Here is a 17,650-nt window from a genome sequence, read left to right on the forward strand (position 1 = left end):
GTGAACCAGTCTGCAGTTACAGGTATGCACATTAGGGGTCTTGGTGCAAAGATGTACGGTTTAGGCACATCGTGTAATACGGGCTTAACTCCAAGCTGAAGCTGTGGTGTGACTTTTCTCAAGGCAGACCAAGACCATTCATTTCAGAAATATTGCGCAAGACAGCATTCGACAGTGTTCGCACACTATCGCACCCAGGAGCCAACGCTACAATCAAGCTGCTGACAGACCGATATGTGTCGCCTTCTATGAAAAGACGCGCGCCTTTGAGTGCGTTCCTGCATTCTTTGTCAACAAAGTAAAGTACGACGACATGTGCGAGCTGATACTGGAAATTTTCAAGGTACCTCTGCTAGATTCGCACACGTTCACGTGGACCTGGTTGGACCTCTCCCACAGTCAGAGGATTACAGATATTTGTTTATGGCCATAGATAGGTGGACAAGATCGGCAGAAGCAACTCCAATAGTCGATATTTCAGCCGAAACTACTGCGAAGACGTTTCTGTGTATGTGGGTTGTCCGTTTTGGATACCCCCTTCATGTCACAACTGACCAAGGACGTCAGTTCGAATCTACGTTGTTCCTCGAGCTATCCAAAATGTGCGGTTTCCGACGCCACCACACGACTACCTATCACCCTGCCAGTAATGGCATGGTCGAACAGTGGCACAGAACACTCAAAGCAGCATTGATGTGTCATCAAGAGAGATGGATGGAAGCATTACCGTTAGTCTTGTTAGGCCTGCGGACAGCTCACAAAGCCGATATTGGTGCATCAGTTGCCGAGATGGTTTACGGCGAGCCGCTACGGATTCCTGCAGATTATTTAGTACCAACCTCACTACCTAGAGCAGAGGGCCTCACACACTGGGTGCAGCAGCTAAAATGTCACTGCACAAATATACGTTGCCCGCCACCTTCTCGCCATGGCAACTGTAAGGTGTTTGTACACAAAGACTTATACGATTGCTCTCACGTAATGTTGCGTACAGACTCAGTCAAATCGCCTTTACAACCACCATATATGGGCCCATTTCAGGTGCTAAGTAGAAATAAGCATACCGTGAATATAATGTACAATGGTGTTCCGACAAAGGTATCAATTGAACGTGTCAAGCCAGTATGGATTTTACCCTCTCCGACCTCTGACACCACGCCTGTGCATCAACACATGAGGGATGCAGAGCATACCAAAACACCACTCAGTACATCGTCCGAGACACGTGAATCACCACCACAAACAACAACGTCACCGCCCCGAGACACCCGACGGCTGTGTGGCAGTGATATTTTTCACGTCTGGTGCAAAGTGATATCAAAAGTGCGTGAGTTTTTTTCTGGTCATGTGTTGTTTATCTTTGCCATAAGACTATAGAGTCTCCTAGTTTTTGTTACTTCTCTGTTGTTTTTTTAGTTTCTTCTCATTGTGAGTTTTTGTAAATAAATATTTTTTCGTTAACACATTAAACCAGACGGCTATGCAATTATTTGTTGTAGGCAAGTCGCCTACATAATTGGTGACCTCCTCCGATTAAGGAACTTTAAACCTTTCGTTAGCTACGTTGAACGTTAACTGCAAAAGCAATGAACGACGATGACAAACAATACGGTTCAATAACGGAAAAACAACAGTTTTACTGCATGAACAGCAATAACATAGTAAGTGATAAACTTTTTTTTTATTCACTGTTTAGTGGGCGTTGTCAATGTGAAAAAGTTTTGCAAAGGTTTGAAATTATGTGTAAAGTTTCTTGCAAGCCACTGAGTTCTTTCATTCCAAAATAGTTTACATTACGCAACAAATAGTGTGGAAGTATGGAATAAACACACTTAAGATGGTATAAGCATATTCATTACTTTGAATCATATCACATGGCATATACCAACCATAAAAAGCATTTTCACTTTATGATATAGTTTGGAAGCAAAGAGTAAACCTTTTTCAGAGAATAAATGTGTTTCCCTAATTTCTGCAATGTTCTTCAAATCAGTGCATATCTTGTACTACACACATTCAAAAGTAGCCTATGTTCTTCCTCAGGGTTCAAGCTGTCTCCTGCCAAATTTCATTGAAATTAGTTCAGTGAGCCAGTAATAATAAACGTCATGCATGATGCAGCAGTTTTTCACATATCTCTGTGTTTATGACATCAGATATCCCAAAGTGTGACATACTTCTATTAGTTTTGGAGTTTAGCATGTCAGACAGGCACACAGACAAAGAAGGTTTAATAATAAAATTTTAAACCAAAATGTATTTTTTTCTGTGATCCAGTTTTGATGAACTAAAGCATATATGGTGCCCCAAAAGACAAATAGACAGCCATGATGGTTTTACACACAGATTATTAGTATAGATTTTGCACAACTAAGACAGATCACTAACAGTTTAATTCTCATACTAGATGGGTGTAATATGTTGAGCACCTACATTCTGCCCTGATACATCTTTTTATTCTGTAAGCTTTCCATTCTCTTTGAGTAATGCAGCATTTCCACCAGTCTCACGACATTAAGCTACAATTTGCAGTATTGTCAGTTGTGCAGTACTGTTACTGGACTCTGATTGTCCTTCATATAATGATACAGTTCCAATTTCTCCCATCAAAGGCTCTGGTGTTTCTGTTTAAGGGTGTCCTACCAATCTGCACACAATTTTCACATTCCACTGCTTACATCAAAAGGAAATGAACACAGTTGCTGAAAGTTTGCTATCAAATCCCTGTCTCTTTATATCTTTATTATGCTTAGATATGTCTTTAATTGATGTTTAGTGTAACTGTTTTGATGGCATTTTAGACAGCTTTTTTGTTTCTGTCTTTGGCTTTTCTATTCACCGCTAGAGTAAGTGTGCAAATGTCTCACCCAAAGTGCATTAGACTACGGTAACATAAGTATCACCACCCAGCAGGAGTTTCATGAATGATAGAAGAAAAAGCAAGTGAAAAATACCCATTGTGCAAAATATGTCCTATTACTTTAGTTTCCTTGCTTGCTGACTGCGGCTAACATGCATTATTAGCAACTTTCTTTTCGTGGGGGTATTATACATGAGTTTAGTGAGTTTTAGTTTCTTGCGAATACCAGCTGCATTCCACAAATTTGAAAACTACACAATATGAATTCAATGAGCAATTTATCAGGTAAAATTTTGGAGCATGCAGTTAGGATGAAAGTGAAGGAACTTGGAGTGCCCAGATTGAATGTAAACATGAATCAAGAACAAAAACAGTTTGAGTGCATGAAACATTAAACATTTGAAGTTTAGACACAAAAATACCAAAAACTATAAGCATGCAATGAAGCTAACATACACTACATTAAGTATCTCTCCAAAATGTGGCTTTTAGTATTATCTGTTGTGGTAAACTGTCAGGAAATGTGAAATTGCGGATAATAAGCTATCTATAGATTTTATTTTGGAGTTCGCTTTTGATATTATTTAGTAGTTGGTTATGAAACAGAAAGAAGATACAGTATGTAACCATTTGGCTAGAGTGTGATATTGCCCCCCACCACTCTCCTTAAATCTTAGTTGTGGAGACAAGACTTATCTGTAGTGTAGCCTGAGGTCTAGGTTAGTTCCTATTGATAAATGTTCCCCAGTACAGAAACCACGAGTTGCACCTGGACCAGATCTCATCTTTTCAACCTAAATAAATATTGCTACATTAACAAGGAACAGGACTGAATACCAGCTAACAATGAGTAAATGAATGCTCTAGAAGTATGGGATGAGACCATTGTTCCAATCCTCCAAGATCAAGGTCCCCAAGTGCTGTGGACATGTCCATTGCACTGCTTAGGTTTTCCTATAGTGCAATGGACATTTGTAGTATGAATCCCTAGCCGCTGACCTCTCACTGCTTCAGATGGCTTACTTCCATAACTTGGTAAATAAAAATGTTTTGATTATTTATCATACAACATATGAGCCTCATTACATGCTATCACTTGCAATAAACCTCATTTTGATATTTTGAATTGTTTATGACATATGACTGTTATGACCACAAGGTTCATGATGCACAAGAAAGTGAATAGGTGTCTCACGCGAGCAGAATGAAATGAGATACCATTCTGTTCTCAATTTTAAATAAAATTTTGATATCTTATCTACATTTCACTTGCAATGTACGAGCTAAAATCAACCGTACATAAAGTTTACGCAAAGCAAACTCTTTAAAATTGTGTGCAATGTTTTACCTTGATGCAGTGCAGTACGTATGATGGCTAATGAAAAGAAATTCAGTTCTTTATGAAGTGATTATGTCAGTCTGTAAGATTTGAAAAAGCAAGTTTTTTTCTTCTAACAGTTTTTGAAAAATCAGATGAAAATTATTTCACATTGGTCGGAATGCCATCTCTCAGCACAGGCACCAGCATTTGGTGAGCAGTACAGCCATATCAAAAGCCGCCCTCGGCACAGAATATATAGAGTATGTATGCAGCAGCGAAAAGGATAATGCTGATTTCAGTCATTGTAAAATTTTCATTATAATGATAAGACAACTATTATTTTAATATTTATAGGAGAGGTGATGGAACATTAAACTCCTATTAGGTCAACAAATGTACAGTAGGAAGCAGAGAAAGGTAGCTTGAATGAGTGCAATATATCTGCAAGAAATGGGAAGGATAAGCACCAGTCTTTTGTGTAAAGTTCACAAAAATGAGTTAAGTTGCTTATTCATGGAGGAATTAGGTATGGCAATTTTGTTTGACCAGGGATTGTATCATTACTCATTACAGTGCAAAACAACATAATGCAGCATACAAAGTCACATACCATGGTGTTACAACAATTACTATAGAATACTGTCCAACCACTCAAGTCATGTACGATATTTGCTCAGTCTTACAGTTATTGCCAACAGAGGTCTGTCAACATAAGAGAAAGAAAAAGTGCTCAATATAATACATGATAAAAAGATGGAAAAAGATTTATTAATATGTGGTCAGTTTGCTGGGTTTTTAAGCTAAAATTGTTATCCAAATCATAAACCAAATAACTGACTGAAAACAGCAGACATAATGATAAAACACAGTTTCAATCAATTCTATGAAGGTTCTTGACAACTATATTTATTGCATTTATGATAGCCTGAACATTTCATTTCATGGACTATTTACATGGACTTCATTATATAATTAACTAACTGTTGACTGATGTTTAAACCCATGCAGAAGAGGCAAAAAGAAGGAGGCTCACAGTGAGAAATAAACTGCATACAAAGAGCTGAATACCTGCTTGGTCTTGAACCCATGATTATGTGAAACACAGGCAGCCAGGAAGTTACATGTTAGACATCCCACATTTCACAAACCAAAATATTCAATGTAGCAATGTTAAGTTAAGAAACCAACAACCAAATTGCAGCAAACATCTATAAAATTGGCAGGGGTACTTTTTTCGACAGCATTCACTGACATATAATGAGCAACATCTCTCATTGGTATTAATTTAGATATCTGATATTTTTGTTGCTGTATTTTCTTGAAATAAACATAAGCCATAAAATTCAACCATTTGCTGACAATAGTCTACTGCATTATTCTTCTGTTGCCAAAATTGGAAGACATTAACTTTGTAATGTGGTATGAAATGAAGGTTATATTTTAACACAAACATCTGTGCTTAGAAGTCTTTCAAATCAACACTAAGAAAACTATCCATGAAGATGAAATGGGTTTTTAGAGCCACAGTAGCCTAATATTACACAGCTGTAACTAATCATTGCAAGTAACACCAAATCAGCACACGTAATTTGGTTAGTCAAGCATGCTAGTGATAAATAACCATTTATTAGTTGTATGTTCATCTATAAAGCTACACATATAAACTCACTGTGGATCACCTTCAACTGGACGTCGATAACAAGGAGGTACATTTTCTTCGTACTTTGCCTTGGCAGTGATATTTCCCACTGACTTCATTCTTTCAACTTGACAGTCTTCCCACCTATCAAGTTTTAAATGTTTTATTTTTGAAATGTGAGCTCCTAGACTGCGGTGAATTCCTGCACAACGAGTACACACAAATATTCCGATGTTGTAAGATGCCCATTCTGGACCTGTAACAAGAAAATGTAAGAACTTCAAAATTGTTCATTTTTCCTGGAAATAGTTTGAATAACAGTGTTAGCTAAAACTATTGTATCTACATCTGCTTTTGAGATTAAAAACTTAGCTAGAATGAAGTGCAGCGGCATCTTTCATAAATCACACTTCTGTGAGTTAGAGATGAAATAGGAGCTCAAGTGAAACTCAATAAACAAAAATAAGATCTATTTCAAGGAAAGTTCTAGCAGAATTTAAATAATTTACAATGTAAATAATGTACTCCCAAATTATTTACAAAAAATATATCTAGTAACATGTGAGTACTGGAAGTCACTATAAGACAAAGGTTAGGAACCTCATACCATTAAGACCTATATCTCCAATACTATCATAGGATACTAGATCCCTCACCCTTTTAATCAGCACATAGCGATGAAAATGACAAGGACCATCAGTGTGGGAGAGGAGTAGTGATGCTGATATCCTCACCTTTCACCTCCTGCCTGATAATGTCAGAGATGGAACCAGCTAGTGTTGGTACAGGTGAGCAGGATGGCCCTGGGTGATCCACTGGTTGCAGTGTGTAGCTTGGGACCACACACGGATGGATGGGTGCTGGGAAAGTCAGGATGGTAGGCAGAGTTACATTTTCTTTGACACCCATTATCTCTCCATCATGCCTTTCATGGCCCACTGCGGCTCACATTAGAGTCTGGGGTTGCACCACCACCACTGCAAAGGCATTGGTGTGGGAATCAGTGGTGGCAGGTTGGCCTACATGCTCTGGCAAAACTATACATGTCTCAGATACCTTGTGTTCATTTGTTGCTGATTGGTCAAGGTGGGGACACTGTATGTGATAGATGTCATGGGCATAACTGGATCCTATAACACACCAGCCACTTCCATCCTGCCACAACTTTGAAAAGATGGCGGCCGCAGAAACTGGTAACGATGTATTGAAGCCACTCCACAACTCAGCTGGTGGTGTCAGCCCAGACTTGGGAGCTTGCGTGACAGTAAGGTGCCTGTCAGTAGGAGCTGTGGGCTCACAATGTCTATAGGTATCAAGGAAGCTGGTGATGGCATCCTCAGATGACATGGTTTGTACAGTGTTCCACTTTGAGTCTTAAATGTGATTTACCATGCCCCCCCCCCCCCCCAAATCTCTGAATTAAGTGCTTGGTGAAAGGGAGCATGGTCACGTGTTCTGTGCCACTGTGTTGGCAGAACTGATGTCTATAAGCCTGGAGGCCATTGCAAAAACCGAGACCAGTGCCCAGATTACGGCTGTTGCAGAGTTTGCTGGACAAGCATGCCTTTTATGAAAACTTAGAGGGTGTGTAAACCATATGTAACCACACTGCTCTTTGAATAGGACTGACATAAGCTAGATGATATCTCCCATGGTTGCTCAAGTTTATGCCAAGGTGAGAAACAATGTGCCACAGTCGTGTTCGGCACAGTGTGACAGGACCAGACTGCATGCCCTTCTGTCTTGTCGATTCTGGACCTCTTTCACAAGCTAGTGCCTTCATTCTGGAATTCTGGACATCTAGTGTCATGTGTGAAGAAACTAGAGAATATGGAGCAGAGTAATGGCATTCTTCTTCTTCTTCTTCTTGTTTCATCAGTGGAATGACACCATCCACAGTATTGAAGTGATGATGTAAAAGAATATTTGTACTGTAGAGTGGTGCCTTGTTGTAGCTGCTATGAACACACTTGTTGGATAAATGACATTATCCTATAGATAACTGGTTCCTGCCTTGTGGCTGAGCCTACCTAATTTTTCATGACTGGGAGTTAGTCTACAGTGTGGTGTAGTTGCCATCATGTGTAAAGCACTAAGCCTCACAAAAGTCGAACTCTTTGTTGTGGTCCACTGGTAGAAGGGATAGGAAGTCTGCACTTACACACTGTGTGTTGGACCTATAATGAATATTGTAATAGCTAATGTACAGGGCCCATCATTGGTGACCCTATGCTGCTCATCTGGTGAGCTTTTTCATGGGGACCAAACAGAATAAGCAGTGGATTATTTTCCATGATTAAGTGGAACTTTGCATTATAGAGATACAAGTGACTTTTTAACTCCTATGAATGATTGGCAGTGCCTCTTATTCAATCTGGAATTAATTACACGGTGCATCTGTTGAGATGTTCTAATAAAAACATGATTAATTGTTCTGTACCATTTGCATTTATATGCAACAGCATGGCCCTGATGCTGCGCTGTGTGCACTAGTTGCTAGAGTGACGCACTTAATGGTTGGTGCTGACTGCGTACGTTCTTTTTAGTCACAGGAATGCTTGTTGACATGGATGATGCAGGATATATTTGCCATAATAGTTTAGTTTACTGAGGAACAACTGTAAGTCTTTTCTGTTCCTCAAAACTGACAGATTGTCTACGGCAGCTACATGTTTCACCATGGGCATGAACCATTTTTTAAGTAAGATGTGTCCTAGGTAGTAAGTGCACTTGTGAAACTGATAGTTTAACCAATGTTCAGCCAGTGGTCAAACAATTGTTATTCCCATGTAGGCCTCGGTACCACATCATCATCTAAATAATTAGTACAATTAAGGGTGTCCTGAATGAAACAATTAAGATACCTTTGGAATATAGCAAGCAAAATTGCTACTCCCAGAAGCAAATGACCGTATTTATACATCATCCGCAAAATTGATTTTGGAGAATACTGGCCCTGAAATAACTTTGCAAGCACCTCCTCTGGTTATGATAATGAATAAAGATCAATAAGATTAGATTATATGCACACATCAACACTTTAAAATCATCACATATATGGACTGATCTGTTAGGTTTTTTCAATAGTAACCACTGACGTCACCCAGTAGCCAGCCAATATGGGTGTGATAACCTCCATTTCCTACAATATTTGTAGATCTGTTTGAGCCCTCCAGGCACTGCACATGGGATCATGCACACTTGGTAGATGCACTGCTAACCTTAAGGTTTTAATGTAATATGCACCTTAATATCTTTTCCTCACAAGAGTGTGTTCAAACAACTGCGTACGACTAGTGTAAAATTTTTCCAAATCACTTAAATGGGGTTACTGCACACACACACACACACACACACACACACACACACATACACACACACACACACACACACACACACACACTGATGTTACTTGGTCATTGATTTGGAACTCTAATAAACTGAAACCATATAGTCCAAATATGTTAGTTGCTGTTGGTAACTACCAGCAGTGTAAGTATCTATTTCAAATGCTTGCTTATTTGTAGGACCTCATCAAGTGATGGGCCTGAAGATGCTGCTGCTTTCACATTGACTTGTTTAACTGGTATCAACCCGACAGTATAATCATAAATTATATATTGTGCATAAGACACATTGCAAGATTCACATATGAAATTATAATGGCTGTAAGTCTTGCAAACAGGAATGAGCAAGAGGAAGGAAGGAAGATTTGAGTTTAACACCTTGTTGACAACAAGGTCATTAGAGATGGAGCACAAGCTCGAACTGAACAAGGAAATGGGTTGTGTCCTTTCACAGGAACTGCCCCGGATTTTGCCTTATTTGATTTAGGAAAATCACTAAAAACCTACATCTGAACGGCTGGATGGGACTTTGAACCACCATCCTCCTGAATGCGAGTCTGGTGTGCTAACCATAGTGCTGCCTCACTGTCAGCAAGAGGCTGTAAATTGTGAAACAATATGTGTAAAAGGCTACTGGGAGTAAGCAATATAGCACACTGACAAACTGGATCAGAAATCGCACTTGCAATACAAGACAGTATGAAACGCCACAAATAAATGGTTTCTTTGATTTGTTGAGGACAGCGAATGGGGAAATGTTACTGACACTAATGATGATCTCTGTTGATCCACTATGGCCTGAGGACATTGGCTGGTAAGTACTTTTCAATTCAATAAACTTTACCAACAACCATACACTTTAAGATATTTTATTTTATTTCAAAAGCAACCAGTTTCGGCAATTCATTTTGCCATCTTCAGGCTCCTGCATAATAAAAGAGTATACATGTAGTAATATCATTTTTAAGCTTAAGCGGCATTATGATTACCTGTCACTTCTTGTAAACTGGATTTTTACTCCCTTATATTACTACAGGTATACTCTTATTATGCAGGGACCTGAAGATGGCAAAATGAATTGTGGAAACTGGTTGCTTTCAGAATAAAATAAAATATCTTGAACTATACGGCTGTTGGTAAAGTTTATTGAATTGAAAACTATCTGATGATGTTCCTAGTCACCAATTTTCTATAATTCATGACAGAAACACTTGCATTTAGTGATATGTGAAGAGCACCAAAGCTGCATAAATCACAGGTTGAAATAATCAAATCATGGTAGCACAAAATGCAGAGCTCAGGTAGGCAAGCCAGCAAGTGTTAGCCAAGTACTGCCCTAAGCAAGTGGCTTTAAATTTTCCTGTAGCTCATCAAGCCACCCCTTACTTTCCGTATGTGAAACCTTTGATTGTGTGCCATTATAGCTCCAGGCCCTGATGGAATTCCTGTCAGATTCTACATTGAATTTGTGGGTGAGTTATTCCCTCTTCTAACTACAATCTATTGTAGATCGCTTGAATACAAAACTGTGCTCAGTTCTTGGAAAATGCCACTGGTCACACCCGTCTACAACAAGGCTAGATCAGAAATATGGAAGCATCCGATCCCACCCATCTGCTTTGATCCATGACGTCACAAATATGGCGGAAACGACCATAAACCACGATTCCAATATGGCACATATAAAGTCCTTACGTACATGTTATAAAGACAAAAATACATCGAAAAACAAACACACACACATTCCACAAAATGCCTAATGACACTAACGGGACAAGCGCGGGAAATTGGGGGTTTTTGGATGGGGGCAAACTAAATATAAACAAATTTAGACACCCACCCCCATACAAAACCACACAACATGACGAAAAAAAACCAACATCACAAAACACAATATCATCTGGAATCGGACAGTTCCCTTGACCTATATAGCTCAACAGCAGCTTCTGATCCCATAAATTGAGATCAAACACTTCCCTTGACCTATATAGCTCAAAAACATCTCCCGATACTAATACCAGAATTCACAGCCACACATTGGGATCGAACACTTACCCTGACCTATATAGCTCAACGGCAGCTCCCGATCCCATAAATTGAGATTGAACACCTCCCTTGACCTATATAGCTCAACAGCAGCTCCCGATCCCATAAATTAGGATCGAACACTTCCATTGACCTACTATATAGCTCAAAAACATCTCTCAATACCAACATTCACAGCCACACACTTAAATAAAACACTTCCCTCAAGTCCTACCACACAACACATACACTAAAAACAAAAATAATAAAAACTTGCCACAAAAGAGTTCCGGCGCCACAAACTAGGTTGGCCACCACAATCATTCTCACACACACACACACAAACCAACGAAAAAATACTCAACCAAAAGACCCAACCCACCCACACCTCACCCCCCCCCCAACCAAAACAACCTCCCCCCTCACCCCAAAATAAAAAACCCACAAACAAAAACCAAATGCAACATAAAAATATCTCAATCACACACTACAACTCAACAAAATATATCCTCCACGACTAAAACACAAACCAACACACTCCCTCCCCCCCCCCCCACAAACACTAACATGAAATAAACCACCCACCCCACCCTGCGCCACAGCCACCCACCCACTCATCCAAACCACCCTAACCAACCACTTTCGGCCTATACATTTTACTAACAGCCCGTTAAAAAAACCGAAAAAACACAATAGCCCTCAGGGACACTCTTCCACCAACAGTACTCATCTAAATGAGACTGAAGGTTGGAAGAGCGCCGCTTCCCCCTCCCAAGAACTGACTTAACAGCCCCCCCACATCCCCTCTATTGTATTTGTGCAAGCCACTGTCTCATAATTTTTGAACTCTAAGCTATGGTTAACGACTAAGTGATTGAATCCCCTCTCACCCTACCCCCTATCTGAAGAAAATGCATCTGAAACTACTGTGGACCCCGGTTCTATGTACTCCTCAATTAACCCCACTAATTCCGCCTTAGACCTCCCTTCCACAACCATAAAAACACATTCAGAACACCCACCTCCCGGAACAACAGCCCCCCACACCCAGAAACCAACCACAGACTTACCCTTCCCATACTTCCTTTTCCCAAACTGCGACTCATCCAGCTCTCCCACAACCCCCTTGTCCCCCCCCCCTCCCCCCCAACTTACCCCTGTACTTAATAAACTCAGAACACACTTCACGGCAAAAAGAAAACCAATCAAGCACACTCCTCTCACTCACACCAGTCTCATGCGTGCAAAACCTGGGGGGGGGGGGGGGGGGGGCTCTATAATAAAAATAATAAGTTACCAGTACAATCTCGCGCATGCCCAACCTAGGCTTCTCGAGCCAGGAACCACGCCATATGGAACGCCAAATGTTATCCTTTCGACAGTGCCACATATGGTCCGAGATGCCGGAACTTTAGCCAACTTAATTTCTTCACCATAAATAGAGCACTTCTTGATCTCCGCAATTAAACCAAACAGCTGTAAAAACTTTATCAGTTCCAAAGCGGTGTTTCCTATCATTTCCCGCAGATGCGCACTATTAATTTTATCCTTCATATCCATTCCTGAACAAAAACAACAACCAATTAATTTACTAAAATTACCACACGACCTACAGCGAACAACACTAAATTAACCTTCACACAAAACCACTAAATCGTTAACTCACTGAAACGAATTCCACTACAAACACAGCTAACACTCGAACAATTCTGTATAATGAGCAAGACCAAATTGAGCCCATTACACCACACAAATGAAAGTCCTGAACATACCACCAGAGGGCACAATAAAAAAAACATGACGACATCTACAAACACACCACACTCACAAACCAAACTCTGCACCGTCTTGACGTCACACACCACAACACCCTTACATCATGCATCAAAGCTGACGCGTGGGATCGGACGCTTCTGTCGACCCGCTAGATCCGCAAAACTACCATCCACTATCCTTGATATCGATTTGTTATAGAATCTTACAACACATTCTGAGGTCAAGCAAAATGAGGGATCTTATACATACCGACCTCCTCAATGTCAACCAGCATGGATTTCGAAAACATCGTCATGTGAAACACAACTTGCGCTTTTCTCATACTTGCTTTGGATCAAGGCAACGAGGCAGATGTAATATTTCATGATTTCCAAAAAGCATTTGACTCAGTACCATGCCTACACTTACTGTCAAAAGTATGACCATATGGGATATCAATTTAAATTTGTAACTGAATTGAGGACTTTTTGGTAGGGAGGAAACAGCGTGTTATCTTGGATGGAGGGTCATTGTTGGAAGTAGTTAACTAACTTTGGGTGTGCCCCAGGAAAGTGTGTTGGGACCCTTGCTGTTCATGTTGTATTTTAGTGATCTTGCAGACAATATTAATAGTAAAATCAGGGTTTTTTTTTTTTTTTTTTTTTTTTTTTTTTTTTTTTTTTTTTTTTTTTTTTTTTTTTTTTTGCAGATAATGTAGCTGTCTATAATGAAGCTGCATAAATATTCAGTCAGATCTTGATAAGATTTCACTGTGGTACATAGATTGGCAACTTGCTCTAAATGTTCAGAAATGCAAAATTTTGCATTTCACAAAATGAAAAAAGTAGTATCCACTGACTGTAACCTCAATGAGACATTGTTGGAATCACCCAACTCGTACAAATACCTGGGTGTAACACTTTGTAGGGATATGAGATGGAATGATCACATAGGCTCAGTCATTGGTAAAGCAGATGGTCGACTTCGGTTTATTGGTAGAAAATACTGGGGAAGTGCAATCAATCTATAAAGGAGATTGCTTACAAATCACCCAGGTGACCAGTTCTGGAATATTGCTCAAGTGTGTGGGACCCATACAATATAGGACTAACAGGGATATTGATCGAATACAGAGATGGGCACGATGAATGGTCACAGATTTGTTTAATCCATGGGAATGTGACACAGACATACTGAACTGAACTGGAAGACTCTTGAAGATAGACTTAAATCATCCGGAGAAAGTCTACTAAAGTTTCAACAACTAGCTTTAAATAATAACTCTAGAAATATACTAAAACCACCTACATATCACTCACATAGGGAGGAATCATAAGGATAAGATTAGAATAATTCCTGCATGTGCAGAGGCATTCAGTCATACTTCTCATGCTCCATATGTGAATGGGACGTATTCTCCACCTCAGGGTGTTTTGCAGAGTGCAGATGTGGATGTAGATCAGTAGGATAAATGATAAGCAAAACCAAGACCAAGTCATCGAATGCCAAGTCTATAGCAACAAGAGGAGTTCATAAGTGTAATCCAAAATAATAGCACCAGGTCATTGTACTGGAACTATAATGGCACAAATCAAAAATTTCACATAGGCCTATACAGAATTTTGAAGGTGTGAACTCAGATACTACTAAGGTTTAAGCCTCAGAATTGATACTGGCATTGTAGGAAACTAATATGCAACCCTGATGAGCTCCTATAATAATGTATTTTCTTTTTTATAAGTATTTCACTAAAAGTTCATAGTCTTATTTGATGACTGTGTTATGTCTATTCTTTGTATTCTACCTGCTAGGTACACTTCTTTAGCTAGACCTCTTCTGTTTAATGATTCTCAGTTATTTAATAGAATTTTATAGTCAACACTACTGAAAGCCTTAGAAAAATCTAACAATATGCCTGTGATATACTTATCCTTCCCACAAGCATCAACAATCAGTTTTGAAAATTCTACTATGGTTTATTCTGTACCTCTAACACTTCATAACACTAACTGTGATGCACCTAGAAGTTTGTACTCATCTAAACAGTGCGTTAATTTGTCTTTTATAACTGATTCTATTATTTTTGACAGTGATTAGAGAAGGAAAACTAACTTTTTTCTATGCCTTCTGCCTTGCCTTCCTTCCTTGTTCCATTTTCCAGCATGCAGATGTATATTTCATCTACACCTGCAAACTTCTTGTTCTTCAGTGTTTCTTTACTGCTTTACTGACTTCACACACTGTGTCATCATTGTACTTAGTGCATATCTATTTACAAGTGGTTTACTTATTTCTATAATTTCTGCACAATATGGGAAAATTGCTGATATGCTAAGTTACCTAGCCACAGTGGATCATTTATTACTTGGGTGCCAACCCCCACATATACACTAGACCCATATGATGAAAAGCATCTCGGCAATTACTAGTGAAGAGTCAGAATGTTGGTAGTGGAATGGTAGCCTATTCTTCTTCAAGAACTAAAAGCAGAGAAAGTAGTGATGCTGGATGCTACGGTACGGAGTGAAGTCAACATCCTACCTCATTCAAAATGTATTCCACTGAGTTCAGGTTGGGATTCTGGGCAGTCCACTTCATTTCAGGAATGTTATTGTTCATAAACCTCTGCCCCATCAATGCTGCTTTATGACAGGGTTGCCATGCTGATACAAACAACTGTCATCTCTGAACTGTTCCTCTGCTGTACACAGTTCACAATGCTTTAAAATATGTTCATATTTTCCTGCATTTAGCATTTTATTAAGCACAATTAGAGGACCACACCGTAACCACAAAAAACATCCCCGTACCATAATGTTGGCACTTAACTTGATGGCATGCAACATTCTGCATACATTCGCCAAACACAAACCCTTCTATCAGACTTTCCTATTACATAGCATGATTCGTCACTACAAATCATTCATTTCAAGTCATCCGCTGTCCACTTCAAGCACCATTTAGCATTGGCCACAGAAATGTGTGGCTTTTCAGAAGCTGCTCAACCATTATACCCCATTCTTTTTAACCCCGTATGCACAGTCATGATGATATCTGGACTGTTGGTAGCATTTTGGAACCCGTGATGTTTCCTTGCACTAATTTAATGTGACTTTTTACAACCAACTTCCACAATGCTCTGCAGTCACTGTCAGTAAGTACATAAGGTCTGTTGGTGATAGTTTAGCTGCTTGACACATTTCTCATTATAAAGACATGTTTAAATATCCTAGTACCAATGCTTGGGCACCAGACTTCAGTAGGAACAGAAGACCAAGTGCTGTAATGAAGATAGCTTGCTGGAACAGCAGTGTTTTAAGCACATGCTCCTGCACATACACTTTTATATTCGTCAGTTACAATCTAGCAATAAGCTGGGCAATGACAAAATCCTCTAATCAATTCTTGAGGAACTACAGAAAATGCTGGAAAGTGAAGACTCCACAGGTAGCTTGATTACGGGGGTTGTGACATGCAAATTACTACTAAATATTTTCTTGGTTTCATAAAACTTCGTAAGCACCAGGAGTATCATTTTCCTTTTTTCTATTAGCAGGAGTTGGTGATAGCATGAAGACGAGTAAAAACGCACACCCGGGAGTTTCGTGAACATATAGAACATAATATGAAACACGATTATAAGCATAATCGTACACGTCATTTGCACTGACAGTTCACAGCACGGATGAAGAAACGTTTAATACTTAAACTTCTGGTTACAAAACATTTATAAAATTATTACGCGTAACTTAACATGGTACATTATCCTTTTCGCTTTTAACTCTTAGCACTAACAACTCATACATCTCTAAACGTGCGTACCTTTACTCCCACAGTCAACGCATTCACCATTTCCTGGTCGTTTCAGTAGCTCTAGCAGCAACTTCTCATTTCTATCCGCCATAACCACTTTTCCGTGTTTACTAAACACTGCCAACGACTACCATTGAAACATACAATTCCGCACGAATATAACATCTTTGCTTACGAGTCGATTCGAAACATCTTTCGCAACAAATTTCGCGTGCAGGCCAGTCTGCAACCATGTTGTGTCGCCACAATTGGCTGCGTACATTAAATCTGTAGACCAGAAAATTACACAAACCTTGAATTTGCAGCTTTGAGCAAAACTGATCAGATCTGTGGGTGCAGATCACAACTGTACAGGCAAATCATAGCTTGTGGACTAGAAATAGCCGCAAATCTGGCGCACGAAACCCGCTTTAGTCAGCTGTACGATCGGTCTGGTGTTTATCGTCTTCTCGTGTCCACTGTTTTCTAAAATGGCTGTTAAAGTAGGGGGCTTTGTTACCAGTATTGTGGCAAACGTATTCACTGGGGGTGGGGTGGGGGGATGTTGTGGGGAGAACAGAAGAGGCTCCGTTCTGGAACTGCACAGTATGCGGCAGGAACATTTTCACTGGCAGGAAGGGAAATTTTGTAACTTTCAGGCGCAGTTGAAGGAAGCAATGGTGGAACAGATCAGGATCAGTGGGGCAGAGGGGAGGGGAGTGATTGAGATCTGGCAGGGAGAAAGAGAACGTTAAATGATAGTATGATTTTCAACGCCAAAAACAGGCACTACCAGTACCATAGGTCAGTGGAGATGAGCCTCAGGTAGGATTAGGAGCAGGAAGTATGTGACACACTTCAACTAAGATCAGGAAGCCTATGAATATGCAAAATGTTAGGAAGAAAAAAGT

The 17,650-nt window shown here is 39.7% G+C and overlaps 1 protein-coding gene across 1 annotated transcript in view; it reads right to left on the reverse strand.

Moving 5' to 3' along the window:
• LOC126251490 (arf-GAP with dual PH domain-containing protein 1-like) overlaps positions 1–16,880 on the reverse strand; it is a 144,242-nt gene extending 127,362 nt beyond the window's left edge. The window contains exons 1-2 of the mRNA XM_049951951.1: positions 16,770–16,880; positions 5,851–6,076 (exon numbers count right to left, since the gene is read on the reverse strand). Coding sequence (XP_049807908.1) covers positions 5,851–6,076; positions 16,770–16,851 — 308 coding nt within the window. The 5' untranslated portion in view covers positions 16,852–16,880. The remainder of the gene's footprint in view (positions 1–5,850; positions 6,077–16,769) is intronic.
• Between the last annotated feature and the right edge of the window lie 770 nt (positions 16,881–17,650).

This window comes from Schistocerca nitens, chromosome 4, assembly GCF_023898315.1.
Source record: "Schistocerca nitens isolate TAMUIC-IGC-003100 chromosome 4, iqSchNite1.1, whole genome shotgun sequence".
Lineage (NCBI taxonomy): Eukaryota > Metazoa > Arthropoda > Insecta > Orthoptera > Acrididae > Schistocerca > Schistocerca nitens.